The sequence below is a fragment of the Mytilus californianus genome, unplaced genomic scaffold (assembly GCF_021869535.1).
Source record: "Mytilus californianus isolate M0D057914Y unplaced genomic scaffold, xbMytCali1.0.p SCAF_4, whole genome shotgun sequence".
Lineage (NCBI taxonomy): Eukaryota > Metazoa > Mollusca > Bivalvia > Mytilida > Mytilidae > Mytilus > Mytilus californianus.
Window position 1 is genome coordinate 16,295,377 of NW_026262690.1, and position 22,142 is coordinate 16,317,518.

The window sequence follows — 22,142 nt, forward strand, 5'->3', positions numbered from 1 at the left end:
CAGGTTAGGTAACATGTGACATATACTATTATTACTATTGGTATCGTTATCGGATTAGATCCGGAACATTTTAATTATTGGTAATAATAATTATGTGGAAAACAAAAGGGCCTGAAATGGTTTAATTTTTAATTTACACCATTGTCCTATATTAGTTGTATATAAAGTTGAATTCTTAGATTCGTCGTTTTTACGTCATTCCGGCTAACAAATTTGACCTCGTTAGTTTAGTAGTATAAATGTTACCTACATGTAACCTTTTTATGTTTTTTCGAAATGTGAACAATGAAGCTAAAACAAAGAATTAATCAGACTCAAAGCTACAGAACAAATCACTAAATATGTTTGAAATTTAATTTGTAACTAGTAACTAAATAAAAATATGTTGAAATCTCAAAGTGAAAAATAAGTTTGATTTTAAAAGTATTAAACATTACAGCTACGTATGGGTTTGTCAAGAAGAAAACCCAATTAAAACAGGTTTTATTAGCTGTGTCATTATTTTAAAACGAGCTTTTTAAACAGACAATTTTGAAAACGCGATGTCAACGAATAGAATTTTGTTTTTTTATATATTTCGGTTTGCTCGTCTCACTAGATTTCTGTTTATGCATCCTATATGTGTCCTCTAAATGAACATTTCTTTACCTGCACCTTATTCAATACAGAAAATACTGAATGCTATTTTATTTGTTTGTAGGCTTTGTATATGGGTGTTGTACTGTTTGGACCAGCAATTGCATTAGAAGCGGGTTTGTTTACAATTAATTTTGATATTTTACCTGTGGCTAGAAATTATTCACGCCACAATGAACGGACTTGGAAATTTTATGACTACTCTTGTCATTTTTAGATATATTTGATTGTTTCCTTGCCATCCTTGTAATATAAAATAATGAGGTATGGTATATTTGCCAGGAAGAAAACTTTCCACCAGAGACCAAACCCAGAAGTTAGCAACTAAAATACAGGGATCCGACTTGTGGAGGATTGGACATGTTTGATGACGCCCGTGCCCATTTACCGTACATGACGATAGTTTATAGCAACACTTGTTCAATCATTCACAATATATGACGACCATTTTATAGCAACACATGTTTAATCATTCAAAATATATGACGACCATTTTATAGCAACACTTGTTTAATCATTAACAATATATGACGACCATTTTATAGCAACACATGTAAGATCCTTTACAATACATGTATATGGTGGCCTTGGGCTGTTTTCTGATCTTTTGTCGGGTTGTTGTCTCTTTGACACATTACCTTTTTCCATTCTCAATATTACACCATTGTATTTCTACACTGATTTTTGCATTTGCATTTATTAATTTAGGTCTTTTACTATACATGCACTTAAGTTGTTTTGCTTCATATCTTAGATACTTCCACATGCATGTAGATTGATTCTTTGTATAGTTATAAGAATTAAGGTCAAGGATATGAATGTGAAAGTAATGTTACCAATATTCAAAGTTATTTAACAAGAATGCCGATGAAATCAGCTGTGCTATCAATACAATATTCTTAAAATTGAGAATGGAAATGGGGAATATGTCAAAGAGACAACAACCCGATCAAAGAGCAGACAACAGCCGAAAACCACTAATGGGTCTTCAACGCAGCGAGAAAATCCCGCACCCGGAGGTGGTCCTCAGCTGGCCCCTAAATAAAATTGTGTACTAGTTCAGTGAAAATGGACGTCACACTAAACTCCAAAACATATAAATGAACTAAATTAAAAAAAACATACAAGACTAACAAAGGCCAGAGGCTCCTGACTTGGGACAGGCGCAAAACTGCGGCGGGGTTAAACATGTTTTGTGAGATCTCAACCCTCCCCATATACCTCTATAAAAGTTCTTGCCTGTTTCATCTTGGCTGTGGTTGAGAACGTGCTATATTACATGAATAATGAAAAAGTTTGTATAACTACTTCACAAGGCAAACATCACTAGCTGCATAATGCTCCAAAACGGAACCGCACTACATTTTAACTTTACTAATACTGTTTTATTTTTAGTAATGGGTTTCCCTCAGTTTGCTTCAATCATCATTGTTGCTATAGCTGCTGTTATATATACTTCTTTGGTAAGTATCAAATATTTATGGATGTATATATACTTCTATTTTAAGTATTAAACAATTATTGATGTGTTATTTTATAAGTTAGATAATATATACATTTGCGAAATGACGTAATGAGTTTTAGATGTCTCCTTAGAATCTTCAGCCATTGATTTATACTTCCAACGGATAAAAGTAAAAATTAGTAATGTTGTAGTAATTTGGTTTAATGTTATCATTAAGTACAATTGTTTTTGTATAAAGTATTTTGTAAACACATGTTGTGCTTCTTTCATACTTCGTCGGATAATCACCATCATTATCCCGACAAATGAAGCTGAAGTTGATAACAAGCGTCTGTTATGGACATGTTTTAAGCAGAGTAATGATGCAGCTTATTTGGTGTGTTACTTCTTGTAGTTGATTAATTTTTATTTGTATGTATCTTAACAATAGATTCTTAAAAAAAAAAAGGAAAACAAGCTAGTCTGCACTTGACTGTTGCAGAAAAAAATATTCTCACTGCATCAGATTCAGATTCGAAAACTTTTATTAGGCCTCGTTTCTTTTAGTCTAAATTTGCATATCTGTTAGAGCCATTGTGGTGCATCATCATAAAAAGCTCTACCTTTAGTTCAATAATACGTTTATTAATAAATAGTTGTGCTTCTCTGTAATGTTTCGATATTTTGTTGTAATTATTTTTAAATTTGTTTATTTAATTTGGTTATTATATATCCCTTTATGTTTGTAGTTTGGACCTTTTGTTGGTTTTAGTCATTCTTTTAACTATCACAGAAGTGAAACAAGTTTAACCTTTCCAAAAACGTATGGAGTGCCTCGCAGTAAAATAAATTAACGTCAGCCTTTGTTTTTATGGGTTAATTTATTTAGAGAACACGAAACTTTTTATCTATTTTTTTTCAGTTTCATTATAATCAGTTATATGATACAAAATGTTAGTTGATGGTCTTGAATAATTAAGGAAATGCCAAAGGGAAATGTAACATGAAATATTCAACCTGAAACAAATTGTTCATTATTCGAAGGAGGTTATATTCGGACTTTCTGGATTATCATCACACGAGATTCCGTTTAATCTGACTGAATATGTTAACTCTCTTCGATAAAGTAAATAATTTGTATCAGGTACAGGTAATTTGATAATCATGACTACATTATCACCTTACGTACTCAGCCAGAGTAACTCATAAATAGATGCTTTGTTTATACCATGTTATGATGGTTACACCTACACCCAAACGTTAAACTGTTTTTAGAGTGCCGTTTAAGTCCTATAATTTCTAGATTTGATAATGTAATAGTTTAACAAAATTAATGACAACTAAACATCTAATAATTACAAATCGGTAAGTATTAAGCAAGCGCATCAGTGAACAGAGCTATCACGTTCGTATATTATATGTAATGACTGATGATATGATATTAACACCATACAGATCACACCATACGTAGGAAATGAAGGAATAAAAATAATCGTGTTATACAGATTAAAGCAATGGAAATGCGTAATAATAACTGTACCAATTTTGACTATAAGCACTTATCCAACACAATGTGATTCTATTGCAAAATATTCACCAATCGCGTCTCGAATACTCATGATGTCAGACTATCTGTCTATAATAGCTTTTCTCCTGCCTGACGTGTTCTCAATTCTATAACTCATGCAAGTGAATATAATCTTAGCCACACCATTCAGCAACCATTCAGAACTAACTGTTGCTAAGTAATAATTTCATGTTGGGTGTAAATTGACTGAAACTAATTAATATCATTCTTATACACTACAAACCAGTAAAAGTCTGAAATGGCCTATATCTGTACTCGACTGTACTGATTTTTACTCGACCAGTCTGAATTGGTCTGAAACTTACTTGATAATACTCGACTGTAGTCTGAACCATACTTAACAGTCTGAACTTGTACTCGACCTTTACTCGACCAGTACTTAACCATTTTATACGCGTCTGAACCATGCTCGACCTAGTCTGAACCATACTCGACCTAGTCTGAACCATACTCGACCAAGTCTTAACCAACCTAGACTTATTTTTTGTATCTATCTATTGTATTTCATCAATTTAGGAACTGTTTTTAACAACAGCTATTTCCCCTGGCTAGAAATTTGAACAACAATTTGAAATTAAAAATGTATTCAATATACATGATATAGCATTGAAACCAAAATTTCACAATAAACATAATATAACTTCATCACCATATTCATCAACACTTATATACATACATATATAACACCTTTAAAATAAAAATAAAACAAGCTTATCAAATAATCTCAAAACTGAATTGTGACTAATATTTTCAATGTTATTTTAAAATTTTTTGAATGTTTCAGATATATTTTATGGTTACTGGACAATTTTCACCATTAACTTAAGCCTCGTATAGATTTATGGTGTCAGTTGAGTTTAGTTAATAATGCAGTGAACATTTTTTTATTAAAATATATATAAAATAGCATATAAAGCAACTTAATAAATTTAAAAAATGACACCTTTGTTTTATTAAACCAAGAATTTAATATAATCATGATAATAGAACTTCCATAGTAATCCGGTGATAAACTTTTAAAAAAGGAAATGTGTTCCAAAGTTACAGTAAAAATTTATTTCAATTAAATTTAAATAATTTTTGTCAAAATTAAAGACATGGTATACAAGAAGCACTTTAATAAGGTTTAATTACCTCAGTACATGTGTGTTTTACAGGTAAAAAGAAAGCCCTATACTCGTGTATTACTTATCTAGTGAATTCAAAAGGCCTTGCGATTTAAGTTTCACAGGATGTTGCAATTTTGAATGAATGTTATTTAGAATTTAATACTCTCTGACCAGGTGTGATCTTTTTCATGATTTTGCCCCAAGCAGGGGGTATTACTTTATACTTCACCACTAATCAGAAGAACAATTTTATTAATTTTTTTAATTTTTATCCCTTTTTGATATATATTGTATATAATATATCCCAAATTATAATAATAGATATATTTCTAAAATAAGGTTAAACAATTTCAGTGATTTTGTTGGCTGTTGTTACCTCATTAAAAAGATAATTATATAACTATTGTACATTTTTTGTATGTAACCATGAAACCTATGTAGTTTTTATTTAGGAATTTTGGAAAATTAATTTAAAAAAAAAACACATGCCAAACAAGAAGCACCTTAATAAGGTTTAATTACCCTCAGTATAGGTCTGGTTTTTAGGTAAAAGAAAATCTTTTTTTAACAAAACTCTAAAACTTTAAAATTAATATAATTAAATTATTATTTAAGATAATTTGATTTAACTATCTCTATTCGATAAATCTGAGAATCATGTAAGAATGTAAAAATCTGTTTTTATAATATATCTTTATTTTGTTGTGGCTGTTGTCATGTCAGTTAAAAAGAAATTTATTTTAACAGTTAAAATTTAGAAAAAGCAGAGGTTATATGGTCAAGTATGGTTCAGACTGGTCGAGTATTGTTCAGACCTTTGGTCGAGTATGGTTTAGACTGAAAAAAATAGGTCGAGTACAGGTCGAGAATGGGTTAAGACTGTTTCAGACTGGTCGAGTAATAGTTCAGACTATTTCAATGGCAAAGATAAGGGTCAAGTACAAATCAGTACAGTCGAGTATGGTTAAGACTGGGGTCGAGTAATGTCCAGTAAAATTCAGACCAATTCAGACTGGTCGAGTAAAAATCAGTACAGTCGAGTACAGATATAGGCCATTTCAGACTTTTACTGGTTTGTAGTGATAACAATGAAGGAAGGCAAATATATGCATGTGCTTCACAACTGCATGCACATTAAAATGACATTATTTGAATGAAGGACATTTGGTGAATGGGAATAAAAATAGCAACCGAAAAATACAATATAACATACCTTTGTTCTATAGGGGTTCATGTTTAATTTCTTCTAATCTATAATTCAACAGTAGCTATTAAAATTGATTATCTTCCCCCCCAAAAGAAAATAATCTATTATATTTTATAAGTTTAAACCAAAAAGATTGTTCGTTTTGGATCTTGATCAATTGAAAAGGAAACATATCTTTTATTTTATAAATAAATATGACCAATTATATGAGTGTCATAGGATATCCTGTTTCTGTCAGATAATTAAAAATGTTACTCCCAGCCAGCTTTATACTGATTCTAAAAACGTTTCCGTGTTAATTGAATTGGATAAAAAGTTCTTCGAATAACCAATGATATATCCTACTGGATTTGAATAAATTTAATACATCGTACAATCTAGCGACTGTACAGCACATACAAATAACATTATAAAAGTCTTAAGGTCTGTGCTACGATATTGATAAAAGATTTTAAAAAATATGAAAAGATGAAATGTATTTGCATTCTTTTTCAAAATGTGATAATAAAAAAAGTCAACACTTTCTAACGAAAGTAGAAAATTAAGATTAAACAAAAAAAGTAAAATAACAAAAATACTGAACTCCAAGGAAAATTCAAAACGGAAAGTCCCTTATCCAATGGCAAAATCAAATTAAAAGCACAAACACACCAAACAAATGGAAAAAAAAAGCTGTCATGTTCCTGACTTGGCATTTCCTTGTGAGGAAATGGTGGATTAAACCTGGTTTTGTAGCTAGCTAAACCTGTCACCTGTATGGCAGTCGCTTATAATTCCATTAAATTGACAACAATGTGTGAGCAAAACAAACAGACATAATAAGTAAAAATGTCACAAATTTGGGTCCAACACTCAACATTGTGTTATAATCTTAATCATTATAAAAACAAACAAATATGTAAACAAAGAAAAACAAAATGGCATTAAGACACTCTATAGACAAAGCACATAAGCAAAAATGAAAGACAGGAATACAAAAATTACCATAACACAATAACACAATGGAGGGATGTATAAATACAGGGCCACGCCAAAAGAATATTACCAAAAATGGACTAAACAGTTAAGGTAAAAAATATACAAAGCCAACAAAAGGAACACTATTACACGTAATTAAGACGATAAACAACGTCAGTATCTAAAATCTAAACTTCAAGACCATCGTGTAAAATTTGTGAAGTTGATACAGAATGTTTATCAACAAAGACTTGGTATCTTCCGATGAACGTTTTTTAGAAAAAAGACAAGACATAACCCTGGTTCATCGACTTTCTGTTCAGACGCTGGTGAAATTTTAAAAAGTTTGAGTAGGAAGCAGTGTCACTTACTTATGAGAGTTATAATTAAAACAAATTGGACAAATAATAATACAACCATTCAACATTATTCATATGAGGGGCAATTAAACAAGCATTTCAATAACAGGAAGGGAAATCCACAAGTTTGCAAAATATTTTCATTTGACAGCAATCAAACCAGCATTAAAATGAACAATCATAAACATAGACAGCTTTAAGGTAAAAACAAGCCTTACATTACATAAAAATACGACAGAACTTTATATAAATAACATTCATGAATAATCAGGAATGCTGATTAAACTTTATAAATGAAACAGAAGAAAAGTCTCAAAATGATCTGTTTGTGGGATATGTATGATGCAGTTTATACACTTAATTAAATAGTTGATATGTAGCTACTTGCATAAAATGGTAAATATTTGTTTTAGGGTGGAATAAAAGCTGTTATATGGACTGATGTCTTCCAAAGTTTCGTAATGCTTGCTGGTATTATGGCAATTTTGATTAAGGTAAATGTTTACTGTCGGTCTGTGTTAAGATTATTTTAAGTCATTTTATTCAATTATGAAAACAATTTTATTCCACGACTGACTTTTGAAATTGGTTTATGTATGGTCTTCACTTATTCACGATTGGGTTTTTCAGGGTACACTTGTCAGTGGAGGTGTAAAGTCAACTTGGACGATTGCCAATGAAAATGGACGACTTAACTTTTTCGTGTAAGTATATCGATAATGAATATCTTATAACACAACTAGTTCCATGTCGGTTAAAGGGCAACTGTGTTTTATATCTATGTAAATGTATGTTTATTAGCAACTAAATTTCCTATTGTTTCAAGACTTATAGTTTAATAAATAACAAAGAGTAACTGGGGTATATATTATCATGGTTTGCATCGTACATTTTCTGTTAATTCTAACATGAAAGGTAACATAATAAACACATGGAACTGATTATAATATTTCAATTTTACACAGGAAACCAAATACAAAACTTTACGACAAAATACACGATGTTTGTTCGTTTTCCTTTTTTGGACGGCAATATTCCTGTGATCCATTTTTATGAATTATAAATATGTTAGACTGTCAAATTATTAGGTCAAGTATATCGTTACCACAAATTACTAAAAATTTTCACTCAAGTCTTTAAACGCACATCATATTGTAAATTTTACGGTAAACCAGCAAATTAAGCTAATACAGGCATGAAAGATGTTTTTTTTAGAAAAACAAATTAATTTCTAAATGTTATCGATTTAACACTGTAGTAAGATAATATCTTAATATTATGTTTTATCATTCCTAACATGTTTTTTATTATTGCTGTACAATTGTGAATAACTATGGTCCTACATCCTGTCTTTTCTTATATTTTCTTTTTATATATTTTGCAATTCCTAGTATCCCTTTTATGTATAACAATCATACTTAAACACAAAAAGTCGAAAACAAAATTCTCCATAACAAATATCAAGGAACCAAAGAAAACTAAAAGAAAGACCATGGACCATGGACATGACAATGTTCCGTTACAAAGTCCAATACCACACGGTCACGCATACATGTATGCAAGCATTTGATTTTCTAATTGATTGTCTGACGTCCTTTTGATGTTTTTGGGCTTCCGCTCAGCAACACACAAATTATATTTGATATTTTATTTGTCATACTTTATATTTTCTTGAATGTAGATGGGACACAGACATCACAAGACGACACACGTTTTGGAATTTATTTTTTGGCAGTATGATTAGAGGAACTGGATTAATATTTAATCAATCATCTGTTCAAAGGATCTGTTCTACACCAACACTCAAAGATGCTAGAAAGTACGGTTGTGGCTTGATAATGTCATTTTAACTACACATTAAAATAAATAGTATAGAAAGTACGGTTGTATCTTGATACTGTCATATTAACTTCACCTTAAATCAAATAGCCTAATATAGTACGGTTGTATCTTGACATCTTAACTGCACCTTAAATCAAATAGCCTAGAAAGTACGGTTGTATCTTGATATCTTAACTACACCTTAAATCAAATAGCCTAGAAAGAACGGTTGTATCTTGATAGTGTCATCTCAACTACACCTTAAATCAAAAACATTTTATTTCAGATCTTTTCCTTATATTTTTCTGCTTAAAATATCTTCAATATGTTAAACGTACATGCAAAACATAAACTTTTTACAACAATATTATATATTTCATTCACTAGATATGCTTATTACATTTATTGTCACAAAAAATGTTCAATTAAGGTCTAACCGATGTATCCTAAATACTCTAGTACTGACTCATATATACTCATTAATTGTTGTGGTTTAAGTTAGAATTGATAAAACATCTAAAAAAATAATGAAGCCGTTTTAATAAGAAATACGTGAAACTGAAAAGCATGTGAGTAAATCTATGTACACAAATGTAAACAATTCATATAAAAAAGTCTATGTGTGAAAAGATATCAAAATTATATATATATGATTGTTGTAGAAGAGTTGTTGTTTGGCGTTTGTAATCCATTGTTAAACTTTATCATTTCGTGCAATATGTGCCATCTGCATATGTAACTTTAAACTTTATTTTGTCACAATTTTTTCCAGTGTTTACTGGAAATAATATATACTTTAACTATTTTAGTTAATATGTATATTTTATGACTACAAGTTATAATATATAAAAATAAGGAAATGTGGTACGATTGCCAATGAGACGACTATCCACCAAAATTCCAATGAAGTGAATGTAAGCAATGACGGTATACATTTTATCGCATTGGCTTTCCTAGATGCAATGATTCTAAACAATAGAATAATTTGATAAATGTTTTTCAGAGTAATGATGTTTGTTTCGCCAGCATTCCTCATAACAATTGCCATGGCGTCCTTCGAGGGGATTGTTGCTTACTCATACTACCACACACTAGGTTGTGACCCAATCAAATCGAAACAAATCACAAATCCGAATCAGGTATAGTTAGAACAATTATTAGTAATTGAAGAACTGTTTAGTCTTTACTATAACTTGTATGTTCTTAATGAATTTTTGAGCTTTTACCTAGTATACTTTAAAAACCATGTCAAAAGAAACACAATAGTTTAAGACGTTTTCCACATTCTAAATGTATAAAATTGCTAGGTAATGGAAAACACGGGTTATGTAATTCCATCGCAATAACAGGAAACAACAGGTGAAAATCTGACTTGTTATAGACATTACTTGGACAATGTTATAGACAACTATGTTATGGCGCAATAATTGAAAATTATCAATCATTAATTTTCCAAAGGAATATTAAAAATAGAAATAGTAAGACGATACCTTGGAAGAATGAAAAAAAGTCACATAAATCGTAGAAGACAAAACATAAACCAAAATCATAACATATGTTTTTCTTAAGGTCGTCTAATGTTGATGACAGATCTGTAATGGTCTCAATAACTTTAGTTACAACTTGTCTTGTCTCATGCAGAGTAAGAGCTTGCAACTTGGTTAAGACACACGTGCATATGTCTTTCTGTTTGCCTTTCAAGTGACTTTGTAGTTTAGTTTAGTTTAAACGTATTTTATTTGCTAAAGTAAAGCAAAATGGATTAGATACAAGTAAATCATACTTATGAAGTCTTCTCCATAATACAAAATAAATAAATACAATAATAGTATAATGAGCATGCATGTGAGGCAAACAGTTTATAGAATATAATAGGAGCTATAGGTAAAAAAATAAGAGAGAAAAAAAAAAAGATGGAAAGATTGAACAGTCATATAATTCTGTGATGATGACGTGGGTGTTGATGATGATGTCGATGATGATGATGATGATTTTCCGTGTCGGTATCAATTATGTTTTACGAAGGTACAAGAAATCTGTTTGACCTTTTGATGAAATTTTGATCATGTTTGAAAATTCGGATATTTTGTTTGTTCGAAAGTTCCAAGTTTTCGCAAATGAATAGTTTCGTATCTAAAACAAAGTTTTCGTAAAGCCAATTAAGATTTTGAGTAAAGTTCTTATACATGAAGTGTATTTTGGACAAACGAAGAAGTAATGATGAACATCCCCAATATCTGATCCACATTGTCAAAAAGGATCATTTATAATGTTAGCTCGACAAAGGTCATAGTTTAAGAATGAAGCGGAGTATCACAATTGCCTTAGAATAATATTCAGGTTCCTCGGGCCGTACAAATAAAACGTTTCAACTTTACTTAGGAGACAGACTATCGTTTTTCAATTCATTCTTAAATCTAGATAAAGAGTCGACGCTGCGAATTTTTAGATTAAGTTTATGCCACTCACGTATTGTGGAGGGAATAAACGATTCAGTAGTAATGGAAAGTCTACAAAATGAAACAATAATATCATGACCATTTCGCAACAGATAGTTGTACTTGAAAGTTGGTTGTACTTTGTACACATGGAGGTACAAGATTACTTGGATGGAGAGTTGTCTCATTGGCACTCATACAACATCTTCCTATATCTATATAGGTACTCTGTTGCATTTTATTGGTTCATGTTATAAAACTTCTGTAATTTTATTCTTTTTCTTTCAAAAAGAAATTTCCAGTATAAGATTTCAGTTCTAACGAAAATTTGTAGACCGGTTACAATTCTTGCTGCCTCTAATTGCAAATTTTCTAAATTATGTGAACAGCATATTCCACAGTAATCCCACTCTTCCATGGCATATTAAAAAAATGGGTTAAATAAAAACTATTACAGTTTTTCTAAATTGTTTCGAGATAGTCGGTATTTAAGTTTACACAAAACATTTAAGTGTTTCTTTACACTTGTAATTATACTTTCAATATGTTTGTTCCATTTTGCGTCACCACTGAAAATAACTCCCAGGTGTTTATGAGATGTACGTAAAGGGATATTTTTACCATTTAAGGAAAAGCTGAGGTCTGAAATCTCAATATTTGAGAAAATCATAATTTCGTTTTTTATCAGGGTTAAATGACATAAATCATTTAGTATAACAAACATCCAGCTCTTTCAGGTCGTGATCGATTACAGATCTAATCTGTTCTCCGTCGTTACCAGAATAACTGAAAGATGTGTCATCAGTAAATAGCCGACACAGTGATGTAAGCTTATCATCAATATCATCTATATATAAGACAAATAGAAGAGGGCCCAGAACTGATCCACGAAGAACACCAGCTGAAATATTACAAAAGAAAGAAGACGAATTATGCAATACTACTCTCTGTTTTCTATCATGTAGATAATCTTCAAACCAATGTAATAAGCTTCCGTCAATACCATAAGCTTTCAGTTTGCATATAAGGTCTCTGTGCCAAAGTTTGTCAAAAGCTTTAGACAAGTCACAGAATACAAAACAATTCATTTCTTTTCTTTCCAAAGAGTTTAATATGCAGTTTAATATATATTTCTAAAAGTCGATGGACAGTTGCATTTTAAGGAAGAAATCCTGATTGATATTCATAAATTAATTTATTAGCATGTAAATGATTGTATGAGTGCTTAATCACAACTATTTCCATTACTTTTCCAACACAACTAATTAAAGATATCGGTCTGTAATTTGAAGGCAAAGATGAATCTCCTTTTTTGAAAATAGGTATGAGATTTGCTATCTTCCAGCTGGTTGGATATAGACAGGTTTTTCCGATTATCTGCCTTAGTTTTTGACGCGACTGCTCATGTCGTCGTAGTAGCGGTCGCCATTTCAGTCGTGGAAAAATTTATAAACAAGCTACACATCTATTTCCCAGATCGCTTATAATTGCTTAACGTTAACACCAGAATGCGAAGGCGTACTTGACCTCGGCAAAATTGTTAATGAATTAAAAGATAAAGTAATTAGATCAGGAATGGACATTCAAATAATAAGTGTATTGCAGGTCAGGTGTCGATCGAACCCTAAAAATTAAACTGATACGGTACACCGGGGACATAATATATTGACTAAAGTATAATAATCCCAGGTTACATATCGATTATAATTACTTGGTAATCATAATTGATTATTATAGTTATTATAGTAAATAAAGGTACATTTGGCTTGGGTATCTGATGAGGATTTACGGCCTTTGCTTGTCGAATGTGATATCAGAAACACAAGGTGCAATTTTATCAAATCATAGAAACGTCTGTGCATGGTCAGACCTATCATCAGACAGTCTTAAAATTCGACATTCCTCAAGTCCGACTTCTCTATAATCAGACAGTCTTAAAATTTGACATTTCTCAAGTCCGACGTCCCTATAATTCGACAGCCCGTTTCGTCCCACACACGGTTACTTGTCTCTGAAGTAAATATACTGTACCTATAGACATGTAACGTTTTAATATATTTTTTCACAGAGACGGAGATTGTTTTAGCTTGTGGTTCGTACGCACGTATACTGCTCATAATTGAGTGACTTTTTCGTCTGATTTTTGTCTTCGCACACAAGAATTGCGCTATGCTATCGATGCGTCGGGCCATATGCAGATCTAACTTTGCCCATAAAAATTCGGCTCAGGTTAAGAAGTTTTGAACTTTTCCATGTAGTCATATAGTTATTAGGCGTTTACCCGACTCGTTAAGGATTCATTGAATATAATATTGAGCGAAACTGCTACCTTTTCTGGACACAACTTAAGCATTTGATGACTTATACCTATTATTTCTCTTTTATTTATTTGGATTTCTATTGGATGAATATATAACAACGAAAGTAAATATTGAAGAAGAAAAAAACACAATTAACGAGACAAAACCCAGACAAAAAGGGTGGTTGAGAACATACAAACATATTAAGCTTACTTGCAGTTACAATTACTTATGAAATAAAGATTATAGGATATGTGTCCCAACAGGAACAGATATTATGCATAGTTTATAACAAAGTTTCCAGTGCAACTTCTTTTAGGCGGAACACATACTATATACGTTGACACCACTTATGAAGATTTGAGTCAAATTTAGATTTGAACGAGCTCATGGTTCATTGATTAATGAAATCGTTTCTGCTTCGAAAATTTAATCCAATGGGGAATTAAATTTAACGCAGGTCGTCTGAAGATTGCATTCTACGTAAACTTCTATAAAGGAATTAATTCTGATTAGGGATTCGCACACCACTTTATATGGTGGTATGTCTATAAACGTCGACCTTTTTTTCTCGTTTAGGGGATCTACAAATCATTCAGTGAAAAAGTACAAAAATTTCATGTTATACATAACATATCTTGGATAAGGTAAATATTTATATCGTGGTTAAATTAAAAAAAAATCCAACTAATTACTATAGTAATACATTCGTCAAGATACTTTCTTATATACAAAATATTGTGGTTGATTAAGCCACCTATTTGTTTTTCAGATAGTACCGTATATGGTAATGGATATTTTCAATGGTCTACCAGGAATGCCGGGATTGTTTATGGCTTCGTTATTCAGTGCATCACTAAGGTATACAAACCAAAATAAAGTCGACATTCCGGAATGTACTCATTTGGTATAACATAGAAAAATAACCATGCCATTTTTCTTTTCGATAGGAAATTGTTAAAAAGTCGTGGCACTCAAGTTGTATTAGAAGATGTGAGGAAAATCATAATTTGTTTCAGGGCACTGTAATGGAATGAATATTCGTTAAGTAGTTTAAGATAACAATTTTTTTTTTGATAATTAAATGTTTAATTTACTAATGTTAATAGAAACAATCTACACAAACATATTTTTTTTCACTTCCATGCAGAAGTGAAACAAATTCTTTTTTTCAAAACATTTAGAATCGAACAACTATTCAATAAAACATGTCACAAACAAAAAAGATAAATAGTTGGTGACTTATCAAATTTTAGAAAGTACCAGAGGTGCGTGGATGGTTTCATTTTACAATTGGGAAGATAACCAGTGGGGCGTGAATGGTTTCATTTTACAGTTGGGGAATATTACCAGTGGGGCGTGAATGGTTGCATTTTACAGTTGGGGAAAATTACCAGTGGGGCGTGAATGGTTTAATTTTACAGTTGGGGAAGAGTAACAGTGCGGCGTGACTGGTTTCATGTTACAGTTGGGGTAGATTACCAGAACGGCGTGACTGGTTTCATTCTACAGTTGGGGAAGATAACCAGAGGGGCGTGAATGGTTTCATTTTACAGTTTGGGAAGATTACCAGTAGGGCGTGAAAAGACATTCTTCAAATTTTACGGAGTATGGTAACTCTTTACAAGTTTTCTTGGACATGAAAAAATAATCTACATTAAATTTAGGCTTTTAAATAAAGTCAACAGTAGTATACCGCTGTTCGAAACTCATAAATCGATAGAGATAAAAACAAATCCGGGTTACTAACTAAAACTGAGGGAAACGCATCAAATATAAGAGGAGAACAACGACACAACAAAAACACAACATTAAAAATGTAACACACAAACGAACTATAATATAACAATAGCCATTTTCCTGACTTGGTACAGGACATTTTAAGAAAAAAATGGTGGGTTGAACCTGGTTTTGTGGCATGCCAAACCTCCCGCTTTTATGGCAACGTCAAACACAACACCAAAACGACAACATCACATGACAGGACCACAATACAAATAAATGGGAGAACATATTGGACAAAGAAACACACGAATAATAGCTAACAAAAGGTACTAGGCTTAAAATTCAAAACGCCAGACGTGCGTCTCGTCCACACAAGACCATCCAGTGACGCTCAGATGAAAAAAGCTTGAAAGCCAAAACAAGTACAAAGCCGAAGAGCACCGAGGACCAAAACTTCCAAAAAGTTGCGCCTAACACGGCCAGGGTTTTCTGCCTGGGACAAGAACATCCTTATTATTTAGAATAATTTATAATTTTGCAAACAGTAAATTTTATAAAATGACTATATAATAGATATACATGATAAAACCGAAGTGGGGACTAACTACAGAATAAAAGCGGATACATTACATAAAACAACTTAATCCAACATATAAAAATACACAACCGAGTTAGCCAAAGCAGCAACGCACAAAGTGACGTCACATTTCAAATTCTAAAAAAACACACAAAGTGACGTCACATTTGAATTTGTAAAAATATTTCCCAAAAATAAGATAGGATTAGGATTGATTTAAGATTAGATTTGTAATACTGACATTACATTTATTAATAACAATGAAAATTACAATACTTATTAATATCAAATTGTGGTAGTTATTAGATAATTAATTGTATTATCTAGCTATGTCGGTGTTTCTTCTGAATCAAACTGTAAACCAAATACATCGTATAAATTTCTTTGAACCAAACTAAAATCAACGTGTTGACAAAACATATTGTGTCATTGCAACCGGTATTGCCACTAACAAAGTGTCAATAATGATTGAATTGATATTCTTTAATTTTTCTTGCACATTTCAGTATCTGTTCATGTATTAATCATAGAATAATTAGTCCAAGAATTCAAATATCGAAAAATATTCAACATGTGACCAAAATACATGAAGCCCATGAGAGAAATATCACAGTTACTTTTTTTTACGGTTGAATTCTGGGATTATTCTTGTTATTACATTGGCCTTTAATATAAATAAACGGGAAATGGAAGGATGTTTTAATAATTAAGGTATACATCTGGAATACCATATAATGCGATGGAACATCATTGGCAACGTGTTGACAAAACATATTGTGTGAAATTTGCCCGATTTGTAGTAAAACGCTTGTCTGAAACTGAAAGGAATATAGTTCTGATTGTTCGCGCACTAGCTTATCTCAACCTTCAAATATAAACGTTTTTGTGTGTATTCTGCATGCTGTTTTAAAATTGTAATTCTCTCACCATCAAAACATATTGTAATCTTTGACTTCACAAATATTCAAACAAGGTAAAGAAGTATTCAGAATTGTTTTACCGTTGCAAATTACACTTTTTTAATTCCTTATGTATTCCGTGTAATCAATAACTATATTGAAGATTATCAAATCCTCCCCCCTCCCGATTCGTTTCTAATTTCATTAGTGTTCCCATTGTATATACCCAATTTAAAAAAAAAAAAAAAAAAAACTGGTGGGAAATATTTCATCAATAGTCCTTGATAACAATAAATGATGAACTGTTATGCCCCATGATTAGTATGTCTGTCATGTATAATTTTCTAAAACCTACAACATTGAAAGCAATTTTTAATGCATAATCTTTTAACAGTACGTTGTCATCTGGGCTCAGCAGTTTATCAGCTCTGTTTTGGCAGGATTTAGTTAAGCCTCATACAAAGCCCATGTCAGAATTGAAAGGGACAATTATTTCTAAAGTTGCAGGTATGTAAGATTTGTTTTTACATTAAAAAACTTTTTTTCATAATTCTTTACTGTTCATAAACCTATAAAACCATTAATCAAGGAGTCACTGATGGTTGTTATGTAGATCTAGAGTCCTAAACTATAATCCTTGATTTTTATGATAAGACTAATTAATATAAATGAAATACAAAAAAAAAAAAAAAAAAAAAAAAAACATTCCCCGCAAATTATGTTTATTATTCATAAAGAAAGTTGAAATCAAACATCGAAGAATTTCATTTCAAAAAAATTAAAACAACACGTCATAAATTTCATGCTTCCGAAGTGCTTTTCTAGATTTCCCTTCATCAGAAACACTTAAAGCCAAAGATGTGTAAAAACTGAAACCGTTTGAGAGCTATATGACCAAAAAGGACTTAAAATATAGCCAAATCCATCTAAGGTCAGCTTTGCTTCTTTCAAGAGGTTTGCAGATTTATCGTTAAAACTTACTTCCTGAAAATGCGAAGCCAAAAGTTATTTATAAGAAGAATGAAAATGATATTTTCTTAAACCTTACTATGAAATCCGTTTATCACATTTAGGGACTAACTTGTTACATTGAACATTCAACATTTCACTAACATTTTAGGCATAATGTTTTCATTTATATATTAGTCATAGTGTTTGGAATTATTGCTGTATGCGTAGCCCTTTTGGTGTCTGTTATTGGTGGAACATTAACACAGGTACACGAAGAAACATATTAAATTTTTTTGATGTTAAGTGTACTTCTTAGGTAAATAATGTGTGGTTGACAAATACATGTGGCTTTTTCAAGACAACAGGAAATAAAATTATCATTGGCTAATTGAGCCAAGATGAACTAATGTGTTTAAAATAGTTGCATTTGATCGACATTACTAGTCTAAAATTTTATGTTATGATATGTCCAAATCTTGTCTGAAGATACAAAAATTATATATTAAAAATACACAGTTTCTTTTATTCCGTTAGCTCAATAATACATGTAAAAGAACTGTTTAAACATAACAATACTTTTTTGAAAGTCAGCAAAATTAATAAATACCGTGCAAACCAAATCACACGAAAACGAAATTAAGTGAATCTTTAAGGATGATATCTAACATTGGTAACACACTCTGGAAATCTTCAGAACAATGCAAACAGTTACACTATATTTAGTGAAAACTTTATCACTCCTGATAAAATTGTCCTCTCGGGTTGCAGACGATAAAACTTGGAAGATTAGAAGAAGACAAAACACGCGAAAATGACTTTTTATAACTAATAATGAAACAAAAAACCAAGGTATACAGATATATGTCATAGTCATTAAATATGTACGTTCGAGTTTATGCAATATATTTTAGTAATATGACCGGTCTGTAAGTATGCATAAGCGGAATTCTTTATCGTCGACAACAATTTCCGGTAATTAATACCAAGTTTTTCAAGGTTACAAGGGACAATGTATTGTTTCTATATATTAAGACTATCAATAATAACAAATCACTACACAAAAACTACAGATGAAGATAACAAACCCCGTCAAAATCTGGTGTAAACTCTAGGGTAAGCAGTTCCTGCTCCATTATTAACAATCGTCGTGTTCCTAATTGCAAGTAAAAGTCACATTATTTCACGTCACAGTTGAGAAACTGAGGATGGCATTACGGTAACAACATCTTCAACTTAACTGTTTTAAATCCTTTTACAATAGCTTTCTTGTCAGCAGTAACCGTTCCGGCTTCTATTTTTAACCCATTAAGTATCAACAACATCACCTCTTAAACAAAACTGAACGTGTACGAACGTCCTTGTTTTATGTTTGGACCATTGCCTTGCATAATTCTTGACTGAATTCGTTAGTATATAAAGTCATGTTTCCAGTTAATAGGTTTCAGCTTACAGTATTTCGGCCCTATAACGAATACGTTTCGTATTCAAAATCTTTTGACAATGCTGAGGTCATCATTTATAAGGTAGCTAGCTGGATTGTGCTAAGAAAACTTAAACAAACTGCAATTAAATGGTTTAAACTTGAAGTCCTTAATATTGCAATTTTCAATGTGCAGATACAATTCAGAGTTAAAATACGTGTATTTCCGCATATACCTTGAGTATCAAAGCATCTTATTCCGATGGAGAGAAAAAAAAAATTACATAAATACAACGTCGATCTACAAAACCAAAAAGAACCAAAAAGCCAAAAAAAAACAACGTCAAGGTCAACTTCGTAGGGATGGTGTATGCAATGTTAAAAATAAATCACTGATTCATGAAAACGGTAGGTAAACAATATGGTCAACGAGAAGACATCAAATCAAATCAAATCAAAAGCTTTATTTATGTGATTAGAAGTTATCCGTTAGGGTTATTGTAATAGAGCTTCTTTAACTTGACTGTGTCATCACATGTAAATATCATTTAAAGTCAAGTGGCATTTTTACACGAATGGGTTCAATCAAGATCTTCACGATATCCAGGAAAGCAGTTCAGAGATCTTTAAGTCTAAAACATTTGATTATCGTTACATTCATTGTATTAAAATGTCCCTGCTTAAAGTCACATTCAAATTTTATTTGTATAATTAAAAATATTAGTTGTAATTCCCCTTTGGAAGTTAAGTGGTAGTTCTTATCGTTTTAGATAACTGGAACCATTCTATCAGCAATTGGTGGTCCGCTCACTGGTTTATTTCTGTTGGGATGTTTCTGTCCTTGGGCAAACGCTAAGGTAAGTATACACATGTTTCTCGAATGCATTAATCGGATTTGAATACTTTTAATATTGTTCAATTCATTACGACTTTTAAGCATACACCCTTAGTATAACTCTAGCCTCTCTATAAAAATCAATTGGTAGACGACAAATATATACGCAGTTATTCATAAGTATCTTGACTAAATAACCTTAATCCAGATTAAACTTCAAACCAAATCAAATAGTTCTGTTACCTGTATTGTTAATGATTATATTGTCTTGCACAACACATTCTAGTACGTTAAACTTTTAATTCAATTTATGGGTATGAGAGAAAAGAAAATGATGATATTTCAAGATAGTTTTATAAAAATTATTTCCTGTTTATAATTGGTGTATGCAAAAGCCTTAGATTTTACATTTTGTTATCTTTTTGATAATTCTAGATATAATGATGTCATAAAATAACTTTGCACCTCCTTATTATTGTGCAAATTGATAAAAAAATGTAAACCTGCTTTCGCATTGAATGTGATACTATAAATTTGATCATTGATCTTGCCTGAAAAAACTAATTATAATGTCCCTTGTACCAAATTAAAGATCAATGATAACACTTAGATTTTCAACTGTGATGGAATTTTAAATGGAAAATATATAAGCACACTGTGACAGCAATCTTGAATCATATTTCTATTTAAGCATCCGACTTCTCTTTTTTTTCAATATTTTTTGAGTGATCAAATTCCATGAAGACAAATTTGATGATTTATGATATTCGTTTTACCAATTTATCACAGGGGGCATTTATCGGAACAATTTCGGGAATTATATTGATTACGTGGATAACAACAGGCCAATACATATCACCAAACGTTCGAAAAGCTGTACCATTACCGTCAGCTCCTATTGACAAGTGTTATGTACCCTTTACAAATATAACATCACTGTACAATGCTTCAACACAGATGTCGACTTCAGCATATGAGTACCACTCCACTGTTTTTACCACAGAATCTCCGATAGTTGACAAAATACCGTTAGTATATATTTTTTCATTGTATAACACTTATGGTTGATACTTATACTCGATATATATTTGCAATATCATCACTTCTGTCACATTGTTTTCTCTACTCCATTTTATTAACGTAATCAATATAATATTAATTAATTTTCTATGCACAGTTCAGTCTATATAATATTCTTATAAAGCTGTATAAGTATGGAATATCTTAAATTAATAAGCTGCAAATAATAGTTTTGATTGATTCACCGGATATTATACTTTCTAAATTGATATATTTGCTGTAATACAAGAAGCCTTAGTAAAAGTATTTTCTTACGGTACGGTAATGGCATAGCTTATTTTCATTTCATTACCTTTCCGTGATGGAGTGTAATTTGATTTTCTTTTTGTAGAGATTAACTGCTTTGTTTGTCTTGTTTCAGGAGTGGTATAGATTATTTTTATTCCATTGCCTATCCATGGTTCGGTGTGATTGGTATATTTACTGTGCTGATTGTTGGCAGCATTTTTAGTTTTCTGACAGGTAAAACTCTGTTCCTATTGCAACATACAGTATTACTAAAACCATTGCACCTAAAGTATTTAACTATAAGCATTCATTGCAGGACCTTGATTTAGAAAAAAATACATAAAAAAAAACTCTCCGACATGTGACTGTTCCCACTCGCCGTATATTTACAGCCACTCTGGCAATATTATCACTGGGGATCTAAACATAATTCAACATGAATATCTCCGAAAGGTGATATCTCATGGTCCTAAGTTCAGAGAACCCTTACACATCAATTGGAACCATAACTTCAAAATAATTATGGATTCCATTGAGGACTACGCCAGAGCATGGGCTAAACGAGAAA

The 22,142-nt window shown here is 31.3% G+C and overlaps 1 protein-coding gene across 1 annotated transcript in view; it reads left to right on the forward strand.

The window, feature by feature from the left end:
* The window catches only part of LOC127737572 (sodium-coupled monocarboxylate transporter 1-like), a 34,825-nt gene that overhangs the window by 6,683 nt on the left and 6,000 nt on the right, over window positions 1–22,142 (forward strand). The window contains exons 3-14 of the mRNA XM_052248411.1: window positions 701–752; window positions 2,032–2,099; window positions 7,714–7,794; window positions 7,931–8,004; window positions 8,982–9,119; window positions 10,125–10,260; window positions 14,632–14,720; window positions 17,455–17,567; window positions 18,207–18,277; window positions 20,202–20,288; window positions 21,056–21,294; window positions 21,708–21,808. Of these exons, the coding sequence (XP_052104371.1) occupies window positions 701–752; window positions 2,032–2,099; window positions 7,714–7,794; window positions 7,931–8,004; window positions 8,982–9,119; window positions 10,125–10,260; window positions 14,632–14,720; window positions 17,455–17,567; window positions 18,207–18,277; window positions 20,202–20,288; window positions 21,056–21,294; window positions 21,708–21,808 (1,249 nt within the window). The remainder of the gene's footprint in view (window positions 1–700; window positions 753–2,031; window positions 2,100–7,713; window positions 7,795–7,930; window positions 8,005–8,981; window positions 9,120–10,124; window positions 10,261–14,631; window positions 14,721–17,454; window positions 17,568–18,206; window positions 18,278–20,201; window positions 20,289–21,055; window positions 21,295–21,707; window positions 21,809–22,142) is intronic.